This window comes from Lactuca sativa, chromosome 8 (assembly GCF_002870075.4).
Source record: "Lactuca sativa cultivar Salinas chromosome 8, Lsat_Salinas_v11, whole genome shotgun sequence".
NCBI classification, from domain to species: domain Eukaryota; kingdom Viridiplantae; phylum Streptophyta; class Magnoliopsida; order Asterales; family Asteraceae; genus Lactuca; species Lactuca sativa.
The window spans coordinates 12,454,968-12,481,514 of NC_056630.2; the positions used below are offsets into that span (position 1 = coordinate 12,454,968).

At 35.7% G+C, this 26,547-nt stretch overlaps 3 protein-coding genes across 3 annotated transcripts; 1 reads left to right on the forward strand and 2 right to left on the reverse strand.

The window, feature by feature from the left end:
* Window positions 1-9,958: 9,958 nt before the first annotated feature.
* Window positions 9,959-12,365, reverse strand: LOC111904023 (cytochrome P450 704C1). The gene is made up of 6 exons (XM_023899802.2): window positions 11,772-12,365; window positions 11,442-11,657; window positions 11,084-11,368; window positions 10,668-11,006; window positions 10,399-10,599; window positions 9,959-10,301 (listed from the first exon to the last, which is right to left on the reverse strand). Exons 1-6 carry the CDS (start codon window positions 12,132-12,134, stop codon window positions 10,116-10,118), a joined length of 1,590 nt encoding a protein of 529 aa, XP_023755570.1. The 5' UTR covers window positions 12,135-12,365; the 3' UTR covers window positions 9,959-10,115.
* A 196-nt stretch (window positions 12,366-12,561) lies between these two features.
* Window positions 12,562-14,901, reverse strand: LOC111904024 (pentatricopeptide repeat-containing protein At5g66520). The gene has a single exon (XM_023899803.3). The coding sequence runs from the start codon at window positions 14,789-14,791 to the stop codon at window positions 13,178-13,180; it is 1,614 nt and encodes a 537-aa protein (XP_023755571.1). The 5' UTR covers window positions 14,792-14,901; the 3' UTR covers window positions 12,562-13,177.
* A 5,663-nt stretch (window positions 14,902-20,564) lies between these two features.
* LOC111904067 (uncharacterized) lies at window positions 20,565-26,148 on the forward strand. The gene is made up of 11 exons (XM_023899844.1): window positions 20,565-20,848; window positions 22,399-22,534; window positions 22,693-22,888; window positions 23,000-23,094; window positions 23,187-23,218; window positions 23,311-23,368; window positions 23,476-23,529; window positions 23,606-23,696; window positions 23,912-24,304; window positions 24,572-24,880; window positions 24,914-26,148. The coding sequence occupies exons 1-11, from the start codon at window positions 20,565-20,567 to the stop codon at window positions 26,146-26,148; spliced, it is 2,883 nt and encodes a 960-aa protein (XP_023755612.1).
* Window positions 26,149-26,547: the final 399 nt, after the last annotated feature.

Here is a 26,547-nt window from a genome sequence, read left to right on the forward strand (position 1 = left end):
AACTCCTGATCTCGGTGGGGGATCTCGGTACCTCCCAAGTCATCACCACCTCAATCTTGGCTGGATCGACCAATATCCCATGCTGGTTGATGAGATGCCCCAAGAACTGGACCTCTCGTAACAAGAAATAGCACTTGGAGAACTTGGCGTAAAGCCTCTCCGATCTCAGAACTCCAAGAATCTCCCTCAAATGCTCCTCATGCTGCTCTCTGGATCTCGAATACACCAATATATCATCGATGAACACGATCACCGAACGATCCAACATCGGCCTGCACACCCTATTCATGAGATCCATGAACGCTATCGATGCATTGGTGAGCCTAAATGGCATCACCACGAACTCGTAATGCCCGTAACGAGTTCTGAACGCCGTCTTCTAGATATCCTCATCCCTCCACTCTCATCTGATGATAACCCGACCTCAAATCAATCTTGGGTGAACCAAGACGCTCCCTGCAACTGATCGAATAGATCATCGATCCTCGGTAAGGGGTAACGGTTCTTGACTGTCAACTTGTTCAACTCCCTGTAATCAATGCACATCCGGTGTGAACCATCCTTTTTCTTGACAAAAAGGATCGGCGCTCCCCATGGTAAGCTACTCGGTCGAATAAACCCCTTCCCCAGCAGCTCCGGAAGCTGTGAGGATAACTCCTGCATCTCTAGCGGCGCAAGGCGATAGGGTGCCTTGGCAATAGGCGTCGCTCCCGGGACTAAATCGATACGAAACTCCACCTGCATCTCGGGAGGCACATCCGGCAACTAATCGGGGAAAACGTCCGGAAATTCTCGCATTATTAGTACATCACCAACTGAACTATGCCTCTGTGCGGCCACTCGTGTGTCCATCACATATGCCACAAACCCACTACAGCCCTGCTGTAGACTCTGCCTCGCTCTAGCATCCGAACAAAACGCTGACCCAGAACGGGTACCCTCGTCGTACACCTTAAGTATTCCCCACTAGGGTCTCGTAGGGTCACCAGCTGTCGCTCGCAGTCGATAACCGCTCCAAATCTGCTCAACCATTCTATGCCTACTATGACACAAACATCCCCCATCGCAATCGGGACCGGATCTATCGGAAACTCAACACCGAAGATCTCGAGTACACATCCTCGAATCACCTCAGTAGCATATATCGCTTGCTCGTCAGCTATGTAAAGTCGTAGAGGTCGACTCAACGCCTCTCGACAGATACCGATGTGCTGACTAAAGGCTAACGACACAAAAGATCCACTCGCACCGAGTCAAATAACACCAAAGCAGGTACAGAACTCACAAGAAAAGTACCTACGCATATCATAATATAAGCGCAATATCTCAAACTCAAAATAAATAGATGGAAGAATACATACCAGCCACAACATCGGGAGATGCACGGACTTCCTCCGCTGTCAACTGGAAGGCTCTCCCGCGAGCCTTTGGCACCTCGGCCTTCACTGGCTGACTCTCAGTAGCTCGTACGACAGCAGGGGCAGATCCCTGCAGTGCTCCCTGTGCTGACCCCCGCAACTGTGGACACTCGGCCTTCCGATAGCCAGTCTGGTTGCATTGGAAGCACACTGCAAATCCCTTGGGGCAATCCTTATCCATGTGCCCCTCCTTGCCACACTTGTAGCAAGACCCTGCTCGACAAATCCCCTCGTGGCTCTTGCCGCACTTGCCATAAGTGCGGCCCTTCTGGTTCCCTAATCTTGAATCGGCGGGCTTTTCCCACTTGGCTGCCGGTTGGTACTATGTCGGTCGCCGATCCCTCCCCTGAGACTCCGCCTCCTCCCTGGCCTGAGTCTCAAACTCAAACTCCCTCTTCGGACCATTTGCCTGGAGCTCGGCAAATGTCTGGTACGTCGAGTTCGCCACGAACTCGCGAATGTCTCTCCTCAGTATACTCGGATATCGACTCATGCGTGCCTGCTCAGTAAACACATGCTCAGGGCAAAACATCGCCCTCTCATGAAACATCCTGGTGATCACAGTAACAGACTATGTTCCCTGCTTGAGGGACAAGAACTCCTGGGCCAACCGTTCCCTTTCCACCAGGGGAACGTACTCATCACGAAACATGGCGGTGAACCTCTCCCAGGTCACCGCGGTAAGCTCTGCAGGAGTGAAATGCGCCTCACAATTTTCCACTAATCCTTCGCTCCCAAGCGAAGCTGGTTCAGTGCGAACACACCCACAGATGCTCCAGACAAGAACACGTGTAGAAGCATCCCTCAATGTCAGAAATCCACCTCATCACGGATATCGGATCATGTGTCCCATCAAACTCTGATGGCTTCGTGTTGCTGAACTCTCGGTACAGCAACGAGTCACCTCCCTATGGCCTCGCGGCAGCGACAACTGCGGTGGCTGCAGCAACAGCAGCCTCTGACAGAGCAGCATATCGCTCATCAAATGTCTCAATCAAGGTGGTCTTGATAGACCCAAACATCTCTGTAATCTCCGCTCGGATGGTTGCGGCTACCTCCTCATGAATCAATCGCCGAATCTCCTCATCGCTAACACCACTCGTCCCTGGTCTAGGGCGTGTCCCAACCATGATGCCTCTGAAATACAACATAAAAATATCAGAGACTCGCTCGAGTGTACTCGCACTCGATAACTCAACCCTAGTTGCTCCCTAGTACCCTAAGGATTCTTACTTGGACTATGCACTGATCCAGTATCTTCAATAGTACGGGCCCTATACTACTGACCACACCGCATCAGTATTCACCCCAAGTCCTCCTCCTAGGATCCCATATCACAAGTACTCTAATATCGATATGCACAAGCTACTCTCCAGCAGACCTCTCGTAATCTCCTCACTGCTACTTACTCACTCTCAAGCATCTCACAACAACAGTAATCTCCTAGGCTAAGGCATCATAAATCAGGCCACTCTAGTCCTAATATGAGTACTTAGCCTACTCTAGCATGCATAACATATCATAATGTATCTCATAACACATAATGTAAAGGTATTTTGGGAAATCACCGTTCGGGCGCTGGCTGATTGTACACACTGCTCCGCTCGTCTCAAAACCTTTTACGCTTTTTAGAAAAATTGTTTTTTATTGTGAAATTTTTTCAAATCCTCAGTTTGAGTTTAAATACGCCTGAAGGTACATCTGAATCCCTCAAACCAAGGCTCTGATACCAACTTCTAACGACGTAAATTTTCGAAAAAAATTTTCATTTTAAAAACATAATTTCATTCAAAAGAAATTCTCAAATCAATGTTTCACATATTATACAACTAAAACACATCCCAAGATCTCAATACATAAAGCTCCAGAAGTGTGTACTGATCATGTCGGCACCTTCTCGTGATCCTCACTGGTACCTGAAACACATAACACGATAAGCACAAAGGCTTAGTGAGTTCCCCAAAATACCGCACAACACATATAAGCCACTCGAGGTTATAACTATGTGGACCCTCTAGTCCTAACTCTGTAACTCTGAACATACATAACATTAATCACATAGAATAATGCAATGTATCACATCGTATAAATAGCATACAAAGTACTCTGTCACATAACTCTAATTACCACTCTAGGTAAAGTATAGTGAGAAGACTCACCTTGGGTAACTCGGTAAATCTCGAACTCGGAAATACTTGTATAGCCTCCGCCTAATCACATTGATTAATTACTCTAATCAATACGACTCTCAAAGGCTAGGCTAAACTCCCTCTAGGTTCTCTCAGAAGGGTAAAAGACCATTTTACCCCTCCCATTGCTCAAAGGTCCAAACATTGGCTAAACCCTAAAAGTCAACAAAAGTCAACCCTCCGGGTTACGCGGCGCGTACCAAAACTATACGTTGAGCGTACCCGACAACTTCACAGAATCGGGGAACGCGACCCCTACGCTGCACGTATTGGGATTACGCCCAACGTAAGTCCCAATCGCATACTCCTTTTGTTTTTGGGTCTTAAACGGTTAAGACATAAACTCAAACTCTAGATCTGACTTTTCTAAGGTCACTTAATCCATAAAGTTGAAACCTTTAAGCCTTTGCATGGCTATAAAAGTCACCAAACACTACAAACACCTTTCCTCTTTCCTCATTAAGCCAAATCTCATGCATGACTTAATATTCACGCCCAAGATTGGATTTTTATGAACCTACAACACATATCACTCTGAAATATGGCAGATCTAGGCTTATGGAGACCATTTGCTCATAAAGTCTCCACCTTGGGACCAAAAACCCTAAAAATTGGTCCAAGAAGCACAAATCAAAAATGAAAAGGAAAGCTTTGAGCTTTTTACCTCAGAAAGAAGCTCCAACCTCTGAAGAACTTGGATCTACTTTTGTCCACCAACTTCTAGCTCCTATAATGGCCTCCTCTTCTCCTTCACCACCTTGAAATGGCACTTTCAAGCTTAAGAACACACACACAAGCTAATAAAGAAGGGTAGCTCTCTCTTAGGGTTTCACTCTCTGAAAAGGTGGCTGAGGATAAGGCCATAACATTCCTTTTATAGTGCACAAGTCTCATTTAGGGTTTTGAGTCTGGGCCCGCTACGCCCAGCGTAGCTTAAGGTAAGCCGAACGTACCGGGTGAAGTCCGCGTCCATTGTAAGCGCATGAGTACGCGCAACGTACTCTATAGTACGCCCAGCGTACTCAATGGCACAATTTCTTTAGGGGCTAAATGTAACGACCAAAATTTCAAAACAATTAAAACTTTTCAAAACCACCCATTTTAATAACGTTGTTACAAAAAGGTTTTTCAATACATTATTTAACAGAGTATTTTTCCCAAGTTCAAATCATAAAACACCAACGCGGGGAACGGTACGATCACGCCTTTGCCTTGCCACAGACTCCTGAGAACCTGAAAACATAAAACCACAACTGTAAGCCCGAAAGCTTAGTGAGATACCCCCAAAATACCAACCACATATACGCCCTTCCAGGCTACGACCTTCCGGTCCAAAGCATATCGCCTTCCGGCCCATAACATATTGCCTTCTGGCCCATAACACATCGCCTTCCGGCCCATAACATATTGCCTTCCGGCCCATAACATATCGCCTTCCGGTCCATAACATAAAATGCCCACATAACATAACAAATCATAGAACAGCCATACATATCGGGTCAAACCCCAGACCAAGCAACCGTGCACATAACATATATCATATAACAGTTCACAGTCAGCAAATCGATCAACAGATCACATAGCATATCATTACCCTAACCAAGATACCAACCTAGCCGATTACTAGCAATACTTCACCCTACGAATCAGTCAACATACTAATTACACACATACGCCTTTCCATGCCATGACCTTACGGTCCACATCGCAATGTCTTCCGGCCCACAACATGTAATGCCTTCCGGCCCACAACATATAATGCCTTCCGGCCCATAACGTAATGCCTTCCGGCCCATATTCAGCAATAACAACAGACACTACCTGGATTTCCATCCGATAAAGGGTCGGCCTTGGTGCCGTAGACCCTGTCGATATAGTGAGGATAACTCACCTCGAAATTGCCGACTGAACAGATAACCCAAGCTACTTCGATCACTGATACGATCTCCACCTCTGGACAGCCACCAATGCACTGAACTCAAACAATAATCAACAATTACCAAAATACCCCTGGAAACCACTGGTCAACCCTTGGTCAAAGACAAGGTCAAAGACAAGGTCAAAGTCAACCCCTGACTGACCCTACTCGCCGAGTCAACCCGATGACTCGCCGAGTTCCCATACTCAGAACTTCACTCAATCCGCGACCTAAATCGCCGAGTCACCCGAGACTCACCGAGTCCCACAACTTCTGAGTCCTCTCGCACACAACTCATCGAGTCATCCCTTGGCTCACCGATTCTCGACTCAACCAGAGAATATCGAAACTCTTCGACAAGACTCGCCGAGTCCAAGAACAGACTCGCCGAGTATATGGTTATCTTCAACCTACTCGCCGAGTTGTTCATACAACTCGCCGAGTTCCAGGCCATCTTCATCCAACTCGCCGAGTTGTTCTTCCAACTCGCCGAGTCCCAGCTCATCTTCAAACAACTCGTCGAGTACACCCATGTGACTCGCCGAGTACCACCGGTCTGAATCCATACAGAAGCACTCCAAGCCATGCAATTGATCCAAAACATAGATCTAGCTTCCTACAACCCCTTCATCACGTAAAGTGGCAAACTTTACGTGAATCCAACGAGATCTAGGCTTTTTGCACTTTGGTTTAGGGTTTGGGACATGAAAGCTTCACTAAACACTCCAACACAGGGACTTTCATGCTCTCTGATTCTTCTCCATTCCAGATCTGAGGTAGCAACCTCAGATCTGACCTCTAGACTTCCAATTACATCCATAGGCAAGTTCCCACAAACCCTAAAATGAAGAAACAACATAACAATAGCCCAAGAACGAGATATTACCTCCAATGGACGCCCCAACTGCAATGTAATTCGAATCCAAGCAAAGCCCCTTGCTCCAAGCCTTCAATCTCTCAAAATTCCTTCAATAATCATCTCCTTCAAGCTCCCAATTGAGATATGATCACTCACACACGAAGGCTAAGGGTTTCTGGACTTGGAGATGAATAAAGAGGCTGAGAGTGGGCTGTTATGTTCTTTATATAGGGCTCAACCCCGGGGATTAGGGTTTTCTCCACTCAGCGCCTACTCGTCGAGTCCTCCTTACCGACTCACCGAGTCGGCTACTTAACACGCGACCCAGTCGCGACTCTACTCGCCGAGTCCATCCATGGACTCGCCGAGTCACTCTTCCACAACTTACTCTTTTAGCCCTTCAACTCTACTCTTGATATTTCGGGATGTTACACTAAAGTTGACAACTTGGAAAGGAAAAGGGTTAAATAGATATACCTGGATTTCGGGATGTTACAAAACTTGTTTTATAAAATATAAACCTTAACTTTTTGGTAAAAAAAACAAAAGAGTTTATCTAGTCCAAAATGTTGTGCATAACTTATAAATCATACCATATGATATATTATGTTACTTGCTAATGAAAATTAATATTTCCATGAAATAAATAATTTCCAATTAATTATAAGAGTTTATTGAATATTTATTAAAATCAGCTTCTAATAAATAATCAATTATATCAAGTTGTTGTTAGTGTGACCCTTAGGATCATATGTTAATTAGCAATATCGCTTTAATATGATTCTTGAGCATACTAGATCTTTCAAACAATTTTGCAATGCATGTCTCTCCAAAGGATCCTACTCCTTTGTCATCTCCTCCTGTTACTACTGGTTGTACAACTGATAATGTCAAAAATAGGGAGAGTTCAAAATCACCCATATCTAACCTACAAGTTGCTTATGTATCTACAGAGTATGATAGTGAAACTGTTGCATCTCTTGATCAAGATGAAGAAGGATTTCTAGAACATGGCTTTCTTGGTAATTATCTTCACGCTACCATTTCTCTTGTTGTGGTTTTCCTATCAGTTTACCAGGCTAAGGGGGAGTCTCGGCCTCAGGGGGAGCAACATGTCAACAATGACATTGAATCAGATAATAATCAGTCTTTATCTAAAAAGCGCAAGGTTACAAAGTTCTCTAAAGTTTATGCTGAAATGGGAGTGTCTAAAGAAGATGCTAGAGTTATTACTGCTAAGCATAATGCTGTTACACATGATAACATTCGTCTAGAAAATCAACTCCAAAAATTGCTTCTTCTGATAACTCATTCGTTGATAATATGGTTGCAATTAAACATTTTGATGTTGGGGTTGAAAATAAAAAGAAGGTTGAAGATATTCTCACAATGATTGATCGTTCCAAGTGTGATGATGTTCTTCATAGAATATTCTCTTTAAATCCTATTGTGAAAGTTAGGTGTTCAAAACCCAAAGGAGAAAGGATTATCATTGTGCACCTAATCAGAAGAGATTCTAAAGGAGAATACTCTAAAAAGATTCATGTATCTAATCTTATTAGATATGGATACAGTGAATGGTTAGAAATTTTAGTGATAATCAAAAGTCATAAGGGTATTCATGCACAAGAATTGAAGTTGGCTATCATCTTAATGATCAACAAAATCAGGAATCTCAATCTGGTTCCCATACCTGATGCATCCTCTATGCCCATTGCTTCATTCTCTGCTAGATCTGGAAGAAGGTCCCAACATTCAAGGTTCTTACTCCCCTATGGGACTACCTACATCAACAATTCCCTTCCAGTAAATGTTGAGTGCATTCAACATCTTTTCATAAAAGAACCTGGACATGGACTGTTATGCATTGATAATAATGATCATATATGCATCGTCTATTGATCTTCAGAAAGCTCCTGTTGAACATCTTTTTCATCTGAGACTGGGATGCAAAAGAAAACCTGAAGCTGATTGTTATCATTGGATTATCTATTATAAGCTAGACAAAAGAAGAGATGAATTGGCTTGTAATGATTACCGGTGGATTAAACCATATATCATTTCAGATGCTGAAAAAGGTTTTTTTAAGATATTATGGAATAGGTTTTGACATCATCTGATTGGGGGAGATTGTAGGGTCAAACCTTATACTCTGATGAGTCAAACATTTATCACGTTGACAGCGTCAACGTATTGTGACGTTGATCAAGCTTCGGAAATAGCGTGATATGTTTCTTGTTACTTAAATCTTATGATCCATTATCTTTGTGATAGGAGTCGTTTTGTATAGTGTATGTGTGTGTGTGTATACATATATATATATATATATATATATATATATATATATATATATATATATATATATATATATATATATATGGTAGTTATCATAGTTATTTAAATCCTTGATATGTAGGGAATTGAATGTAGAATTGTCGTCAACCTAGTATATAAGTTACATTAGGGTATGATGTAAATTAACGCTCTGTGCACTCTCTCTTTGTAAGAGATTTTCTTAATCGAAATTGGTTTTGATTAACTATCTTCATGTTCTTTACATTGTTTGATATTAACTATTCAATTACCGATCCTTCAGGAACAGTATGAAAGTTGTGAGTCATGTTGTTGACGGAACAAAACATGATCCATTGATCCGTGAGTCCTTGTTGATGACGGAACATAACGAGAGTCGTGAGTCCTTGTTGTATGTTGTTGACATAACGACATGAGAGTCGCGAGTCATTGTTTGTATGTATTGTGGTATGTGGTATTTTAGAGAACTCGTAAAGCTTTATGCTTACAGTTGTTGATTTAATGTTTTCAGATAATTCTGATGTTAGAGGGAAAAGCCTGATTTGAATGTACCGCACATGCATCATTGTTGATTTATGTTTTTGATTGCCGCTATTTTTATTATTATGATACAGTTTATGACTTGAATTTATGGTTTTGAAACAACTGGATGCTTAGGTTTTTATGAGAAATAGTTTTGGATGTTTTACTTAAGCTTTAAATGAAAATTTGAGACTTTACAAGGTAAAAAAGAATAGTATCACATAATGCTTGTTGAAGGGTTTGCATGTTAGGTTGCATTTGTGTTCCCGAGTCTTTTTTTAAAAGAGAAAAATTGGGACGTGGAAAGAAAGTGGGAAAAAATCATGTTCTCTAGTTTTTTTTTTTTTTTTTTTTAATGAAAGGAAGTTGTACGAAGAGAAATTGTAATTTTTTATAAGCTTTCCCTTATAACTTTCCAATCAAAAGTGGAAGGATTTAGAGATAAAACAATTCAATAAGAATATAAAGATTTGTTATTTACCGAATTTTTCCCATCAATATATAAAAAAGATTACGTAGCTTCTATAATCATGATTTTCTTCAACGCTTCTCATGTACCTTGTGTTCTACATCGTCAAACAACTTCATTCCTCTCATTTCTTTTGAATTTGGAAACAAGTAATATAATATTTTGCTTTACACTCTTCTTTTATTTTGTCTCCTTATTTCCCTTCCCTTTTTTTTCTTTACTAAATCCGGAAACATAGCTAAGCATATAACATAGATGCTAACAAACTAATTACCAAATCCAAAACTTTGGAAAAAGACCCTTTTGCCCAAACCATGACATGATCGAAGATACCCAATTGTTACTTGTTGAGACTACTTACATCACGTAAATTACTACTAGTATATTACAAAGGTATTAACCCCTAATTAACAAATTTAGTATTTGGCTATTTTGAACGAGGGAGTGCATATAAATGGAGTCCTTCGTCCATATGAAGGGTGAACATGGTTCTATATGTAGCTTCCCTACTCTCATCCACCAATCGAAACTTGAAAAAGAACACAAGAAAAGCTGCCATTATTTTCATCTGTCTATATGCAAATTCCTTCCCTAAGCACATCCTTGGCCCACCCTAACCATATATATGCATTTAATCATGAGTTGAAACAAACTGAAATTATATAATTAATCGTATATCAAGTCAAAGATACTAATTTTCTTTTACTTACTTGAAATGCAGTAAACTTAAATGGACTTTCAGGCTGAAAAACGCCATCGTGGAGCCATCTTTCTGGCCGGAACTCCTCTGCATCTTCTCCCCAAATGTATGTCATTCTTCCCATTGGATACGCCATGTAATTTACACCATCTCCTTTCTTTATTTTGAACCCATCGGGTAAAACATCATCTTCTTCTGAACTTTTTCCATCCTGAAGAATAAACAATATCAAAAATCAGAACAAATATGATAGAATCGCAAAAGTATAATGCGATTTACCAGAGGTACAGCTGGATAGAGTCTCAGAGTCTCGGTTAAAGCTGCGTGAAGATAATGCATTTTGTCAAGGGCAGATTCGGTTAATTGTAGGGAGAATTCATCAATGGAGTTTGTATAGTCGGATGATCCAGTGGCTTCTTTCACTTCTAGGGCAACTTTTTCCTGAATTTGAGAATGTTTGCAGAGCATGTAAAAGAACCAGGTGAGTGTGTTTGCAGATGTGTCCTTCCCTGCGATGATGAAACTTAGCGATATGTCTCTCAAGTACTCATCACTCAATTTTGTAGGATTCTTCTCGCTTTCGATTAAAAATCTAGATAATATATCTTCTTTATCTCCCTGTTTTCAAAAAAAGAGATACGAAATCAAACATTTAATAAGGGGGAAATTAATCTGCCGTTTCTGGTGATACGCACATCGAGTTTCCCGTTTTTCATCTGCTCCCGTTTGTGTTCAATCAATTCATACACGAAGTTATCGATCACTCTGATGTTTTTCTTGAGAGTAGCTTCAGACCCGATGTTGAAATACCTTTTTATCCTCCATAGCACATCGACATATCGCCAGAAGATGATGCGATTTGAATCGTCAAACGCGGTCATGAACTGATTACTGACCTCGTCTGATCCTGATAAAGTATCGAGATCAAATCCAAATCCGACCTTGAATATCGAATCTAAAGTTGATTTCATCAACAGATCCTGTAAAGAAAGGAAGTTATGAGTTAATTTGTTGCAGATTTCATCAACACGATACTGGTCGTTTTCCAAATACCTGTAAAGAAATAATCTCCTTATTGACAGCTGCTTCCGAAACCTTCTTCACCAATTTAGCAGTGTTAGACCTGAAAACAACAGTACTGAAATCTCTGAGAACTTTAGTTGAGAATTCATGACTTGCTAGCTTCCGCTGGTGACGCCATACATCTCCATCTGCTGCAAATATCCCTTTCCCGAAAAGATCTCCCATTACCCCTTTGTGGTAATCCCCCTGTCAATGTTGATGTGACAAAACGAAATTAAAAGTCAACCACCCTAAAATCACAAATAAGATATCGAATCCGGTGAAGTTCTACCATGAACGTTGCTGAAAAATGAAAAGTACCTTGGTGTAGTTCTGGAAGTTAGTTTTAAGAATGTGTTCGACGTTGATAGGATCAGCAACATAAACTTCACTGTGTGTTGGTTTGACAAAACGGAAGGTGTGATGGATTTTTGCAATCGAGGTGATATGATCGAAAAGGTCGTTGATGTGTATCAGCATACTAAAAATCGATCCAACAACAGGTGGCCGGTGATCGTTTGACATGAGTTCTTTGAAGTAAGGTACAAATACAAAAGCCAGGGGTGCAACCGCCAACAGGACTATGAATCCAATAAATGTTAGCATGAAGAGTGTTGAAAAGTAAAATCCTGTAAGGAGGAAGAAGAAGATGGTAGAACTAGAAACCATGAACAAAATGTTCATCTTGGAAGTTAAACGCAGGTGGTCAAGGATGAATCGCTGTAAAACTTGTAATTATGGTGAGTTTTTATTGTAGTTATCAACTGAACCGGTGGGCGGTGGGACCCTCAGACGTCGACCGGGTTGAGACGTTAAGTTCTCAATTATTATAATACTATTTCGAGTTGTTTTTTATCCTTGGATTATAATCAAAATGCCGATCATCTAGATTGTTTAAGCACTTTTTATAGAAACAAATGTCCATAAAGTCATGTTTCATCTAGATTGTTTAAGCACTTTTTATAGAAACAAAAGTCCATAAAGTAATGTTTGCTTTTTTTTTTTTTTTTTTTTTTTTTTTTTTTTTTTTTTTACCTTTGAGAGGGAAAAAAATGTAGCTTTTAAGAATAGGAATTTGTCTTTAGCGGTAGACCAAAACTTTACAACTAGATTGACGTGATGATTTTGATGTTTATCTATGCCATATGCTGATGTTGACTTTAACATATTCATTGGCAAGTTGTTTTTTTTTTTTTCTTTTTCTTGCCGTTCAAAATAAAAATAAAAATCTAGTTATACTTGTTTTATGTACTTAAAACATAACCATAATAGTTTTCATCAAATTGCAGGAAATGACAACATTATTTAATCTCCCTAACAATATAGGCAATGTACTTTACTCTTTACCCATATTAGCAACATATACTTATATTTTTCTATTCATGATAGTAGCATATTTACATTTTTACGATAATAGCAACATGTAACATAAAATTTATAAAACGCACTTTATATCTTACCCATAATAGCAATTTACTTACATTTTTTATCCCTAACGGCGACGAGCTTACTTTTTTACCCATGATAGAAATGTACTTTTTTTTATCAATACCAACAATATGTAATTTAACAATGGTAAAAAATTTATAAGTTGCAATTTACTTATTTTTATCAATAAAAAAATGAAAGTATCTAGCTATTATGGGTAAAAAATGTAATTATGCTGCTTTTATGGGTGAATAATAAATACATTGTCTAAGTACATTGCTACTTTTCATAATTTTTCCTCAAATGGTGAAGTGTATTTGATCTACCTTCATTTCTTTACTTAATTGACATAAGAAACTTTTAATCTCCTCCATCATGACCTCAGACGATCCTTTTATTGAAAACTCATAAACAATGCCATCAACTTCAATCATGCTGTTACCTGGTATGTCCTTTTTAAGCCCTCTCACATCCATAATAGCCCTAATATTCTCCAATTCATCAAATTTACCAGATTTCGCATGCATATCACATAATGTAACATAAAAAGCATGATTTAAAGGCTCCAAACTTATCACATGTTTGGCAACCTTTTCTCCAAGCTCTATATTCCCATGCATTTGACAAGCTCCAAGTAATGCACCCCACACAAAAACATCTGGATCCATGGGCATAATAGTAATTAACCTTTCAGCCTCTTCAAAAAGTCCACCTCGACCAAGAATATCAACCATGCAAGCATAATGTTGAACTGTTGGCTCAATCAGATACACAGTTTTCATAATGTTGAAATACCAACGACCTTTATCTATTAAACCTAAATGAGCACATGCTGTTAATAAAGCACCAAAAGTTACTGGATTTGGTCTTGTCCCACATGCAACCATATTGTCAAAAAGATTAAAAGCTTCATTGCCATACCCATGAAGAGCATACACTGATATCATTGATGTCCAAGCCAATACATCTTTTTTGGGGATATTCTTGAAAACCCTTATTGCCATATCTACATTTCCGCATTTTCCATACATGTCCACCATTGCTGTTTTAGTTATCATGTCACACTCGATTCCATTTCTCAACATGTAACTATGAACACACTTGCCATGATCAAGCCACCCTAACGATGCACAAGCTGAAATGACACTAGCCAAAGTGATCTTATCAGGGTAAACAATGTCCTTATCCGGTAATACAAGCATTTTGTTAAAGAAATCAATGGCGTCCTTAGGTCTACCTCCATGAACCATTCCAGTGATTACAGAGTTCCAAGTGATAATATTTTTCTTATTCATCCTGGCAAACAGATCGACTGCCATATCAAGCTCCCCGTTTCTTAAACATCCGGTAATGATTGAGTTCCAAGATACACTATCTCTCATAGACATTTCATCGAACACCTTTCGTGCACATGTTAAAACCCCACAGGAGGAATAAAAACCAATCACTGAATTCCGCACATACACATCATCGTCGAGCCCAAACTTAACAGAATGAGCATGAATGGTTTGACCCGCCACAAAATCAAGTCTGCCCATGCATTCCTTTAAGAGGAAGGGGATAGATATACAATCTGGCACAATGCAATTTTGCAACATTTGCTTATACAAAATTAGGGAGCGTGGTTTTTCGTCTTTGTTACTGAATTCACAAGAATATGATCTGATCATGGCGTTGTAGATAAAGAGATTGGGGTTATCGGTGACTCGAAAAACACGAGTAGCATAACTGAGAGAACCCGAAGATGAAACAGCGCAGAAGAAGATGAGACGAGAAATGAGGAAGAGATGATCTGATTTGGACAAGTATGGTGATGTTATGATTTGGCAATGAATTTGTTTAAGGTCTCTAATGTTCTTACAGTTGTCTAATAAGCGTGCGATTGATTTCAAAAACCAGCGGGCTTCTATCATTGTTCTATCAATGAATTAAATCAAAGGAGCTGATGAAATTACAAAGGGCATTCCAAATAGTTAAATCTGTTAACAAGTTATATCATTTTATTAAATATTGGGTAAAATAACCATTTTTTTTTTTTTGTGGTTTATAAAATAACCAATTACTTTTGAACACCAAGCATTTCCCAACTAAATGTGTAAACAGTAAACGCAATTTTATCAATTTTGAAAGTTATATATTGCCCACCTATCACTATTATAAATTGAACTATCACACTTTAATCTCTCACTTTACCCTCACTTATCTAACTATTTATAATTTCTTATACTTAAATTCATTAGATATTCCACCTACCTTCATATTCATAATTTATTTAAACCGGTTTAGATACTAATATAATTCACACCAAAAGTCTTTCACAATGTATTTCACAACAAAAATACGTCATTCATTGAAAATGTCTTCCTACTACTTAAAATTAATTCAAAATGCTAACCATTAGGTCAACTCTTAGTTGATATGGAAAATGTTAGAAGTCAAATAAACATAATGCGAAAAACTGGATGTGAAATCTAAGGTACAATGGCAACAAATGCAGGATAAGCTCCAAGCTTTTTTGGATAATGACTTTTGGCAACTTCGTGAGAAAAATGTATGAACTAAAAGCATGGGTTAATAAAGAGAAAAACGAAATTCATGTACAGCTATCCGGAATTTAAGTTCATAATCTCCATGCCTAATAAAAACCTCACTTACATGCCACATGTCCTCCTTATACACAAGAAATCTGCCACGTGTCATTCTCTCCACCTATTTACCAATTTTTTTCCCGCCAATTCAATTATTCGATTTCAATTTCAATTTCAATTAATAATCTACAAAAATATCAGATTTGATTGTCTATAATTTAGGAGCCTATTTTGATAAGTTTCTGTGTGCTCATCTCTATCTCTATTCCTGCATTCCTTAACATTCCTTAATTCCTGCATTGAATTTAAAATTCAAATTGAGCTGAAAATTGAAAATCAATTTAAATAAAATTAGATTTATCGAACATGCTTAAATTGAAATTCAATTAATTATCTTTTTCCATATATATATATATATATATATATATATATATATATATATATATATATATATATATATATATATATATATATATATATATATATATATATATATATATATATATATATGGGTAAAGTGAATATACCTAACAACCTTATATAAGCTTAGGTACCTAACCTCATCAAACTACATTATTTTGCATTAAATTTTCATTGCAATCATCCAAAGTTCTTAAACTTCATACCTAAACTTGATTTACTTCAAAAAAATTTGGAAATTCATCATTATATTTCTCCTATATCGTTTCATTTGTAGCGGTAAGATATGAAGCCCGTCAGGTGGTATTCGATAGAAAGACGTGATATAAAAGAAAGATATTGGTGAAAGTCCAAAGATTTTGGAAGTAATCAAGTTATGGGGTTAAAGCTTAAGAACCTTAGGCAATTACAATGTAAATACGATACAAACCAATGTACTATTATGGAGTTAGGTACCTAAGCTTATATAAGATTGTTAGGTATATTCACTTTACCCTATATATATATATATATATATATATATATATATATATATATACGCTGCATAATAGGAAATGAAATCGATTCTAAATTATCTTTGAATAAACTTAAAATTTTCACTTATAAATACCATACACCTAATATACTTTCCAACATTTGTCGTCTATCTCATATTTAAAGCATCTAAAGTAAACCCTAAAAGAGTTTGCATTGCAGGTAACTGATCCAGGTTTTTTTATCTGCAAAACTGATAAATTGTTTATTGTTATTTTGATTGTTTATGTTTATGTTAATATATTATTCTCCTTCTATTCCTTTCTTCTCTGTTAAAAACTATTGATTTTCTTTGGTAAAAACTATTGATCATCTTCACAAATTTGCAGAAAAAAAAAACTATATTGTTTATTTTTTTCATACTGTTTTTGTAACAAAAAAAAAACATATTAGATTGCTATTTTAAAAGTAATTTTCTGAAAATTATGTCTACACATTTTGACTATATTGCAAACTAAAAATTCATAATTTTGTAGAAAAATAAACTATATTGCTTATTTTTTTCAATCTGTTTTTTTAACTGAAATACAAAATTTATCTAATAGGACAACCTGCTTTTGCATATGCATATGTTTGTATTCTTTTACTTGTCTTTTTATGAAGTTAACATTTTCAAAAAATTATTTACTAACTGTTTTTTTAACAGAAATGGCCTGCTATTGAGTTCCTTCAGTAAAAACTATTGATTATTTTTACAATTTTGCAGAAAAATAAAGTATATTGTTTATTTTTACTAAAGTATGATTATGCCCTTATGTGTAGGAAAAACAACTGATATTGTTTATAATTACTAATAAAGGATGAATATACCCTTTTATTATATTTGATATATACTAATAAAAATAATAAAAATTAGGGCAACCTACTTTTGCAAATGTATATGTTTGTAATCTTTTACTTTTCTGTCTATGTGTTAAAAAATATTGAGTTTCTTCGTTAAAAACTAATGATTATCTTTATAATTTTGCAGAAATATAAAGTATATTGTTTATTTTTACTAAAGGACGATTATGCCATTTCGTGTAGGAAAAACAACTAACATAGTTTCTTTTTACTATAAAAGGATGAATATGCCATTTTATTACATTTGATATATACTAATAAAAATTAGGGCAACCTACTTCTGCATATGTATATGTTTGTAATCTTTTACTTTTCTGTTTATGTGTTATATAATATTAAAAAGTTACAAATTTTCAAAAAATATATACTAACTGCTTTTTTAACAGAAATTATCTACTTTTGTATATGCATACGTTCTTAAAATAAAAATAAAATAAAATAAAATAAAAACTCATGCCCTTTATGTTTTTATTTCTTAATTTTTCGGTGTCTTCACAATTTTGCAGAAAAATAAAGTTGCAGAAAAATAAATTTCCCCTTTTACTTTTCATCGGTAAAAACTATTGATTATCTTCACATTTTTTTTTAGAAAAATAAAGTTGCCCAGATTATTTTTACTAAATGATGATTATGCCCTTTTGTGCAGGAAAAAAAACTGATATTGTTTGTTTTTACTATTAAATGATGAATATACTCTTTTATTATATTTGATATATATACTAATAAAAATTAGTGCAACCTACTTTTTTTGCAGATAAATGGCACCACTAAATCTTACCTTGATAGTTGATGTGGATGTAACTAAGGATGACTTGACTTTCAAACTCCGTGTCATAAACCTTTGACATCAAATGTCTTTCTACAACAAAGATGAAATTTTTTCAATTGATTTGATCTTGATGGATGAACATGTATCCTACAAAAATTAATTTTATATATTTGTTACACATATTCCAATATTTTTAATTAGTTTTGAAGTTTTTGTCATTGTATTAAATATTTTTAGGGGAACAAAATCCAAGCAACCGTCTCTAAAAGGAACATATATCGATTCAAAAATCTAGTAAAGGATGGGATGTCATTTTACATCAGAGGTCCAAACTCTGCAACACTGAAGACCGGTAGTTTTAAGTTAACTCCTCGTGATGAAAAACTCATGTTAATCCAAGAAACCGTTGTTACGGAATGTAACGATTTTTCTGGATCTCAGTTTGGGTTTTCATTTGTTGATTATCAAACTGTGTTATCATTGGCCCATCCTCTAGATATGTTTGTTGGTTAGTACATATCGTTATATGTTTAAATATAATATTATGTTTTGCAATTCCCAACATAACCTTCATTTGCCTTTTTTTGTTTTATAGATGTTATGGGTTTGGTTATCGCAATTGTTGAGCTACAACGAGATCATCCAGATAAATCAAAACACAGGCTAAACATACACATCCAAGATGCAAAGTTGGTTTTCTTATATTTTTACATTTTTTAAGTTTTAAATTTTAAATTGCATTATGTTAATATATCATTCTTTTAATCAATAACTAGGGAAGAATCCCCGCTTTGCGGGGTTGGACACGCCAAAGAGTCTATCACATTTACTTTGTAGATACATTTGAGAGAGCATTTTCCTAGAAAATTACACCAGTCTAAGCTATTTGTTACTAATTGCAATTCCAACACTTTCTATAACTTATTCTAAATGTTTTAACAAACATTCTTCTATTCACACTCACAAATTTACAAACTAGAGATGCATCTCTTGGGCCGGTGTCAATTGAGTTAATAACCTGCACTCTTCGGCTCTCATCAAGGGCTGTAGATGAATAATCTTTAATACAAAACTTAGATGAAACCAATTTGGTATTTAACCAAAAAACTTGTGTCTGGGTATACAGACTGGATGAGAGGGCAGAGATCCGTAACTTTCGTCCGGATTAAACATTTGAGAGAACATCTACAACCAAAAAATCAAAATTAAAATAGTAAATATCAAAACATAATGTGATTTTTAGTTGTCAAACTTAACTATTTCTTGGTCAAAATCATTGATGCCAAGCCCGAAAGCCCTTTAAAAAACGCATGGGATTGCCTATTACCCTGAAAAAAAATCTAAACAAAATTAATGACTTTTAAGAACATTGAAAAAATTAATCAAGTTAAGTGAACGTATTAGAAAATATGGAACATAATCAAAGAACATGACATAAAGCAATCAAACTTAAAACCAAAAACATTTGTAGGGAGGAAGTCTGGTCCATATTAAGCCCATATACAAAAAAATCCATTTTGATGATGATGAACTGATTCCTAAAAATCATAATTAAAACTATATGCCTCCTGGATCTTCCATTGATCAATTTGTACTTCCATTTGGGACCTGAACAAAATCATCATTAAATTTGGAAATATTTGTAAAGACTATGAAGCAATGTAATCATCACCATCTTCATCTTCTGATAAGCCTCTTACAAATGATCAAACCCAGATTCAGACCTAATTTTTTCAATATTTGAAGCATATGCAGCTGCCACCACCAGCCACCATCCACCATCTTAACCCTCTTAACCTCGTCAATACGTCTCAACTCATGAAAACAAAAGAATCTTGATATTTAAAGAGTTAAAAAAAAATTGGGATAATAAATGCTTAATAGAGTACAACTATATTTATTTAGCAAATGAGAACTAACCAAGAAGCAAAATTTGATGTAATAGATGGAAATTGATGATTTTGACTACTTATTACTTGTTTCCTCTTGAGCTTTGACATCCAAATGTTGAAATCTTGTTGGTCTAGAAAAGGAGTCCAAGTTAGACAACGAAGTTAGAAGCATCTACTATAGCATGTAAAATTTTACATACAATGGTCAATAACAATAAATAGAAGTATAATGCTATAATAATGAAAATACAGTAAACATATTGTTAATTCTTGCGTTTATATTCAGTTCTTTACACAAAGGGCATTTATCTCATTTCTAGTTCCGTCAAATGTGAATACATAAGTTTACCACATCAAAGAACAACCAATAGTCGGCCCAAATTCCAATTTAGAATGTAGATATGATCATAAAATGCTAGGAGTCGACAGAAAGCAATTGCCCGGTCCCACTTTCTTCCCAACTCAAATCTCATCCAAACAGAATCCATCGTGTTCATATTCCCATCACCAAATCATCATAGTCCACTTTGATTAACAATATAATCATTCAATTCAAAATCCAATTTGGATTTTCCCCATAATTGATCATAAAAATACCCCAACCAACTAATCCCCTACATCTCTATCATATGCAACAGCTATGGGGAACAGTTTACCAGGTGTCGGAGGAGGGAAGAAGAAGGCCAAAGTGATGAAGATCGACGGCGAAATCTTCAAATTCCAAACACCCTTTAAATTTTTTGAAGTGATTAAGGATTACTCCGGTCATGTTGTATTGGAATCGAATGCTGTTAAGAGATATGGGATCAGAGCTACTCCTCTTGATCTAGAAGAAAATCTTGAACCTGGAAAGATTTATTTCCTGGTCGAGTTACCTAAACTGTCGGAGACGGCGGAGAAGACGGTGACGATTAGAAGGGTGCGGTATGAGTAAGCAATATATCGTGTAGTCCCAAAAAGAGATAAAATCACGAACATCAAATCTACAAAGTAAGAGATTGGTGAGTCGATTGAATATCAAAACCCAGAAATCGTGCTTTAGATTCTTAAAATCGAACCCAAATAGAAATAGAGAGAGTCAATCAAAACCCTAATCGATGAAAAATCTGAAAACCTGAGATGGAGTTGTCGGCATCTAAGTTGTGGACCATTTGAATACAATACCTTTGTTACTGTCGGCGTAAGCAGCTACGTCCTACAATCTTCATCTTCATGGGAGCGGACGCCCCCTGTAGCAGACCACGCCGTTGATGAATTTTTTGAGTAACGGTGAGAATTTTTTGAGTAAACGTGCGAGTTGTAGGAAGTCATCGAGGTTGGAGAACGCGGCTGTCACCACCGCCGTCGGAGGGAGGCAGGCAGAAAAGAAGAGAAAGGAAAGGAAAACAAAATTTTCTTTTGTGTTTCCGAGTTGGAGAGAAGTGGAAGGAAAATTAATCATTTTCTTCTTTCCTTCCAAATCCTCCCAAATCGGAAGGAAAGATAGGAGGGAAAGTGATCCTTCCATTTCTCTCCACTTCCTTCCTTTAATGAAACTCGGGAACACCAATTTTTTTCATTTTCTTCTCATTTCCACCCATTTCCTTTCCTTTCTCTCGTTAAGTTCAACTCGGGAACGGGGTGGGAGTGAGAGGGAGGAAGAGGCGACCGGTGGAGAGAAAGAGGATTAATAAAGATCAGTTAGAAGGCAATACCATTCTAACCCAGGAAGAAATTGAAAGCGGTGGAAGGAAATTATGTGATTGGGCATGGGAGGCGGTGAGGAAATAAACTGTCAATGAAACGTGAAAAAATAAGAAACCACATACATACACGTAGCAGGCATCGACCTATGATCTCTCAATGAAGTAATATATAAAATTAAATTAGAAACTACAAGAAATATAAGAAATAAAAAAAAGTTCCAGTCAATCACAGCCAAGTTCAAGTGGCACTTTAGAATTAGTATCTATATATAACTGAACATGCACAAATAAACAAAGGACTAATTTTGCCAACCCTTAGTCACTTTACTGTAGCTAAGGATAGAGAATTTTAATATATAGTATAATTTACTTTACAGAGGTTTGCAACTTCGTGCCAATTTGTGGGGCGATTATGCGTACAAGATGCAAGAGTATATACATAACAATCCAGACAATCATCGTATAGTTGTTATTCTTCAGTTTGGTCAGATTAATGTCTAGAGAGGTATATTGATTGTGCTATTAAAACTTATGTTATCATCATTAAAATAATCTTTATATATTTTAATTTATAGATCGTCCAAGTATAAAACACCTACTTTACCTTTTCCAAGTTGTTCATTAACTCTGACATAGATGAAGTTATTGATTTCAACAAAAGGTAATTTATGTTTTATTGTTTTTATTGTACAATTAAAGTTTTTGTGACTATATATATATATATATATATATATATATATATATATATATATATATATATATATATATATATATTTGCATACATAACAGTTTGGATGGAGATGATCGTCCGGATTCATCTACAAATACATTTTCAGTTATTCCATCCAATCAACTTTCAGAATATGATGATTTCATGGTAAAAAATAAGTTGAAGGCTATCGCTAAGGTTTGGGAACCCGTCGAGGTATTTCATGTTTTACTGTTTGTTTCGATTTATTTTGTTTTTTAATTTTTTGTGATCGTGTGTTCGTGTTTTTTTATGTTCGTATTATACAATTTAAATACATTTCGTTTGCATTTGTGTTAGTTATGTTAATTTAGAGTACATACTTTTTTTTGCAGGAATGTAATTTCGTTATCGTGGGCACTATAAAGGGTATTTTACAGAATCTTAAATGGTATTATCAAGCATGTACCAACTGTTTCGGAAATGCAGTTCCATCAGATGAAGCTAATGATCTAACCAAATCTTATAAATGTCATAATGAAAATTGCACAAAAACTACCACTTATGTTGTTCTAAGGTTGTTACTTTACAGTTTACACTTTAATCATAATTAACTATCTAATATTCCATGTTTATCACAAGATTAATATTATTTTCTATTTTTATTTTTTTATATGTTTATGATTCCTATACGTGTGCAAGATAATACTGGAACTCTAACCTTAACCATGTTTGAGAGAGAAGGGAAGTATTTGTTGAAGAAATCAGCAAAAGAGTTGGTTAAAAAAATAGAACAGGTCTTCTACTTATTTAATGATTATTAAAATATTTTCTTATTCACAATCACTTTAAACAAAATGTTTTTTTTTTATTATTTTTTTAATTGCAGCTTGGAGACAATCTTGATTTTTATCCAGGAAAGTTAATGTTTTGAAAGGTTTGAAATTAGCCTTCAAAATTTCTATTAAAAATTTCAATGTGTCCAAAAAAAACAACCAATATGGTATTGCTAGAATCAGTGATGATGAGAGTTTAATCCAACAACTTGAAAATAAGTTGACTGAGTCACAGGTTATTTTATTACTTATTTTTGTGGTTCTTCATTTAAATACTTTTTTACTTTTTAGTACATTATTTTATTGTTTATTTTTTGTATTATACAACTTTCTAATTCACAGTCATTAGATTTTGGTTCGGCGGATTTGCAATATCAACAGACCAGAAATTTAAAGGTTAAACACATTTTTAATTTATGAAAACGAAACTTCATTATAGAAATAATTATATTATACGATTATATTTTTTTAGGATGCAATTTTTGGCACGGACGATAATATAACTCCTTCCACTATCGACAAACGAGACAACAAGTCCAATGAAGAGTTTGACCACAACACTGGTCTTAAAGCAAAATCTTGAAGAGGTTTTCGATTTAGAGTTGAATTATCACTTATCATCATCAAAAGCTCCAAAAATATCTCCAGATGGTCCAGGAAAACAGTTGTTGAAGGTAAAGTTTGAGAAAAATGATTGAGTTATGTTTTGGTGGGGAATCTGAAAAGTTATTTATAGTAAAGTTTCATAATTGTTAACAACAAGCTGTATATGAGGCAGACGATGACATTGAAGATGTTCTTGATCGTCCTTCAATTGCTTCTTCAATGTTCACATCTTTGATGAAATGTAATGAAATCAATAAAGAAGCACGAAAACTTACATATGTTGAATTTCCTACAAAGTTTATTTGGAAACGTAAAGGTCTGTTTTGGAAGCCAAGGGAAGTTGGATATGCAATTGATAGAATTCACTCGGTTTCACCTAAACTTGGAGAAGCATATTTCTTAAGAATTCTTTTAAATAAAGTGAAAGGTCCTAAATCATTCGATGAAATTCACACAGTCAATGGTGAACTATGTTCTTTTAAAGATGCGTGTTATAATCTTGGCCTTTTAGATGATGACAAAGAATTTATTGATGCAATTAAGGAAGCAAGTCTTTATGGATCTGGTTTTTATCTACGGTTCTTATTTGCTACGATGCTATTGTCCAACTGTTTGTGTAAACTAGAGATTGTTTGGCAAAACACCTGGGAATACCTGTCAGATGGAATTCTTTACCAGCAACAACAGAGATTAAAAGTCTCCAGGTAATCTAAATTTTTCTCATTATTATTAAAAGATTATCATATAAAATTTTAGTATAAATTCAATTATATTTTACATTTTAATCAATTTGTTTTTTATACGTTTTGATTAATATATTATTTTACCTTAGGTTTATCATTAAACAAAGATCAAGTTAAAAACTTGACTTTGTTTGAGATAGAACAAATTTTACTTTGTAACAATTCCATCCTTAAAAATTATGGAAAGATGCCTTACCCAGATGTTGATTCTGTTTCATCTTCAAACAATCGTCTTATTACCGAGCAGCTAGATTATGACATGCCCAATTTAAAGAACAAGTTTGATCGGCTATTTTTTGCATTAACAAATGAGCAACGGGACATTTTTCTTGATATCATGGATGCAGTTAAACATAATAAGGGAGGTGTATTCTTTGTTTATGGTTATGGTGGAACAGGTAAGACATTTCTTTGAAAGACAATTTCTGCAGCAATTAGAGCTCAAGGTCAGATTGTTTTAAATGTTGCTTCAAGTGGGATAGCTTCATTATCATTGACTGGAGGCAGGACAACACACTCTCGGTTAATAATTCCCATAAATCTTCCCGAGGATTCTTTTTGTAGAATAAATCCAAAAAGTGATCTTGTCGGTTTAGTAAGAAAAACCTCATTGATCATTTGGGATGAAGCACCCATGGTACACAAACATGCATTCAGAGCTTTAGATCGAACTTTCAAGGATATATTAAAGTGTGTCAATCCTACGAATTCAAATATTCCATTTGGAGGGAAAGTGATTTTTTTTGGAGGTGATTTCAGACAAATTTTACCTGTTGTTCCAGGTGGCAGTAGACAAAACATTGTTAATGCTTCTTTAAGTTCTTCCTATTTATGGCAACAATGTAAAGTTCATAAATTAACAAAAAACATGAGGTTAACTGTTGGAAGCGATCCATCTGCTATTGAAGAAATAAGGGATTTTGCAAATTGGCTTTTGGACATAGGAGAATGTAATCTTAGTGGTCTGAATGACGCTGAAGCGATTGTTGATATTCCACGAGATATTATTATTACTAATCCACATGATCCTATAGGTTCATTAATCAGTTTTCTATATCCTTCTATATTGGAAAACTTCAACATTGTTGATTATTTTCAAGAAAGAGCAATACTAGCTCCCAAGAATGAAGTTGTCCAAGAAATAAACGAACGTTTATTGTCATTGTGTCCAGGAGAACAAAAAGAATACTTAAGTTCAAATTGCCTATCCCAATCCGAGTTTGTTCATGATGAGTTTGATGCAAATTTATACTTACCTGATGTTTTAAATGGTGTTAAAGTCTCAGGTCTTCCAAACCATAAGCTCATTTTAAAAGTCAGTGTTCCAGTTATGTTATTGAGAAACATTGATAAAAAAAATGGCTTATGTAATGGGACTAGACTACAGGTTAAATCTTTGGGCAAACGTGTTATTGAGATAGTTATCTTATCTGGAAGTAATATTGGAAACCGGACTTTTATTCCAAGAATGTCTTTAACTCCTTCTAAAGACAAGATCCCGTTTAAATTCCAAAGAAGACAATTTTCATTGGCTGTGTGTTTTGCAATGACAATTAATAAAAGCCAAGGACAGTCTTTATCGAAGGTTGTTTTGTCTCTGAAGGAGCCTGTTTTCACACATGGTCAAGTGTATGTTGTTTTATCTAGAGTTCAAAGTAGAGAATGATTAAAATTGTTGATTTTAGATAACGATGGTAGACTAACAAATAAAACATTCAATGTTGTGTATAAAGAAGTTTTTAGAAATTTGTAAAAAAAAAAAAACTTTGTACAATTTTATTATTTATATAGATTTGAGTATTTTTTTTAGTTAAATTTAAATTTTATTTTATAAAATTATAATTTTTTTGCATATCTACAAATACAAATTGCCAATTGCATATTCAAACAACTATTGGTTCGTAATTTCAACCAATAGTTATGTTATCATATTACTGTAAAACATATACACTTTTTAATTACTAAATATTTTATTATTAATTTTCAATAAATAAGTTTCAATTTAATTAAAAAAAGTTTTGAATTTCTAACTCGTGGTGCCCACGGGTTATAACCTAGTAAGAAT

What these genes read in the sequence shown, in the direction of transcription:
- LOC111904067 (XM_023899844.1), top strand. Translation starts at nt 20,565, where the DNA reads ATGGGGAACAGTTTACCAGGTGTCGGAGGAGGGAAGAAGAAGGCCAAA. An exon ending in ATAAGTTGACTGAGTCACAG is followed by an intron (nt 23,369 to 23,475) that starts GTTATTTTATTA and finishes TCTAATTCACAG; the next exon opens with TCATTAGATTTTGGTTCGGC. An exon ending in AACAGACCAGAAATTTAAAG is followed by an intron (nt 23,530 to 23,605) that starts GTTAAACACATT and finishes ATATTTTTTTAG; the next exon opens with GATGCAATTTTTGGCACGGA.
- LOC111904023 (XM_023899802.2), bottom strand. Translation starts at nt 12,134, where the DNA reads ATGAACATTTTGTTCATGGTTTCTAGTTCTACCATCTTCTTCTTCCTC. An exon ending in TCTATCCAGCTGTACCTCTG is followed by an intron (nt 10,600 to 10,667) that starts GTAAATCGCATT and finishes TTTATTCTTCAG; the next exon opens with GATGGAAAAAGTTCAGAAGA. An exon ending in TTAAGTTTACTGCATTTCAA is followed by an intron (nt 10,302 to 10,398) that starts GTAAGTAAAAGA and finishes ATATATGGTTAG; the next exon opens with GGTGGGCCAAGGATGTGCTT.
- LOC111904024 (XM_023899803.3), bottom strand. Translation starts at nt 14,791, where the DNA reads ATGATAGAAGCCCGCTGGTTTTTGAAATCAATCGCACGCTTATTAGAC.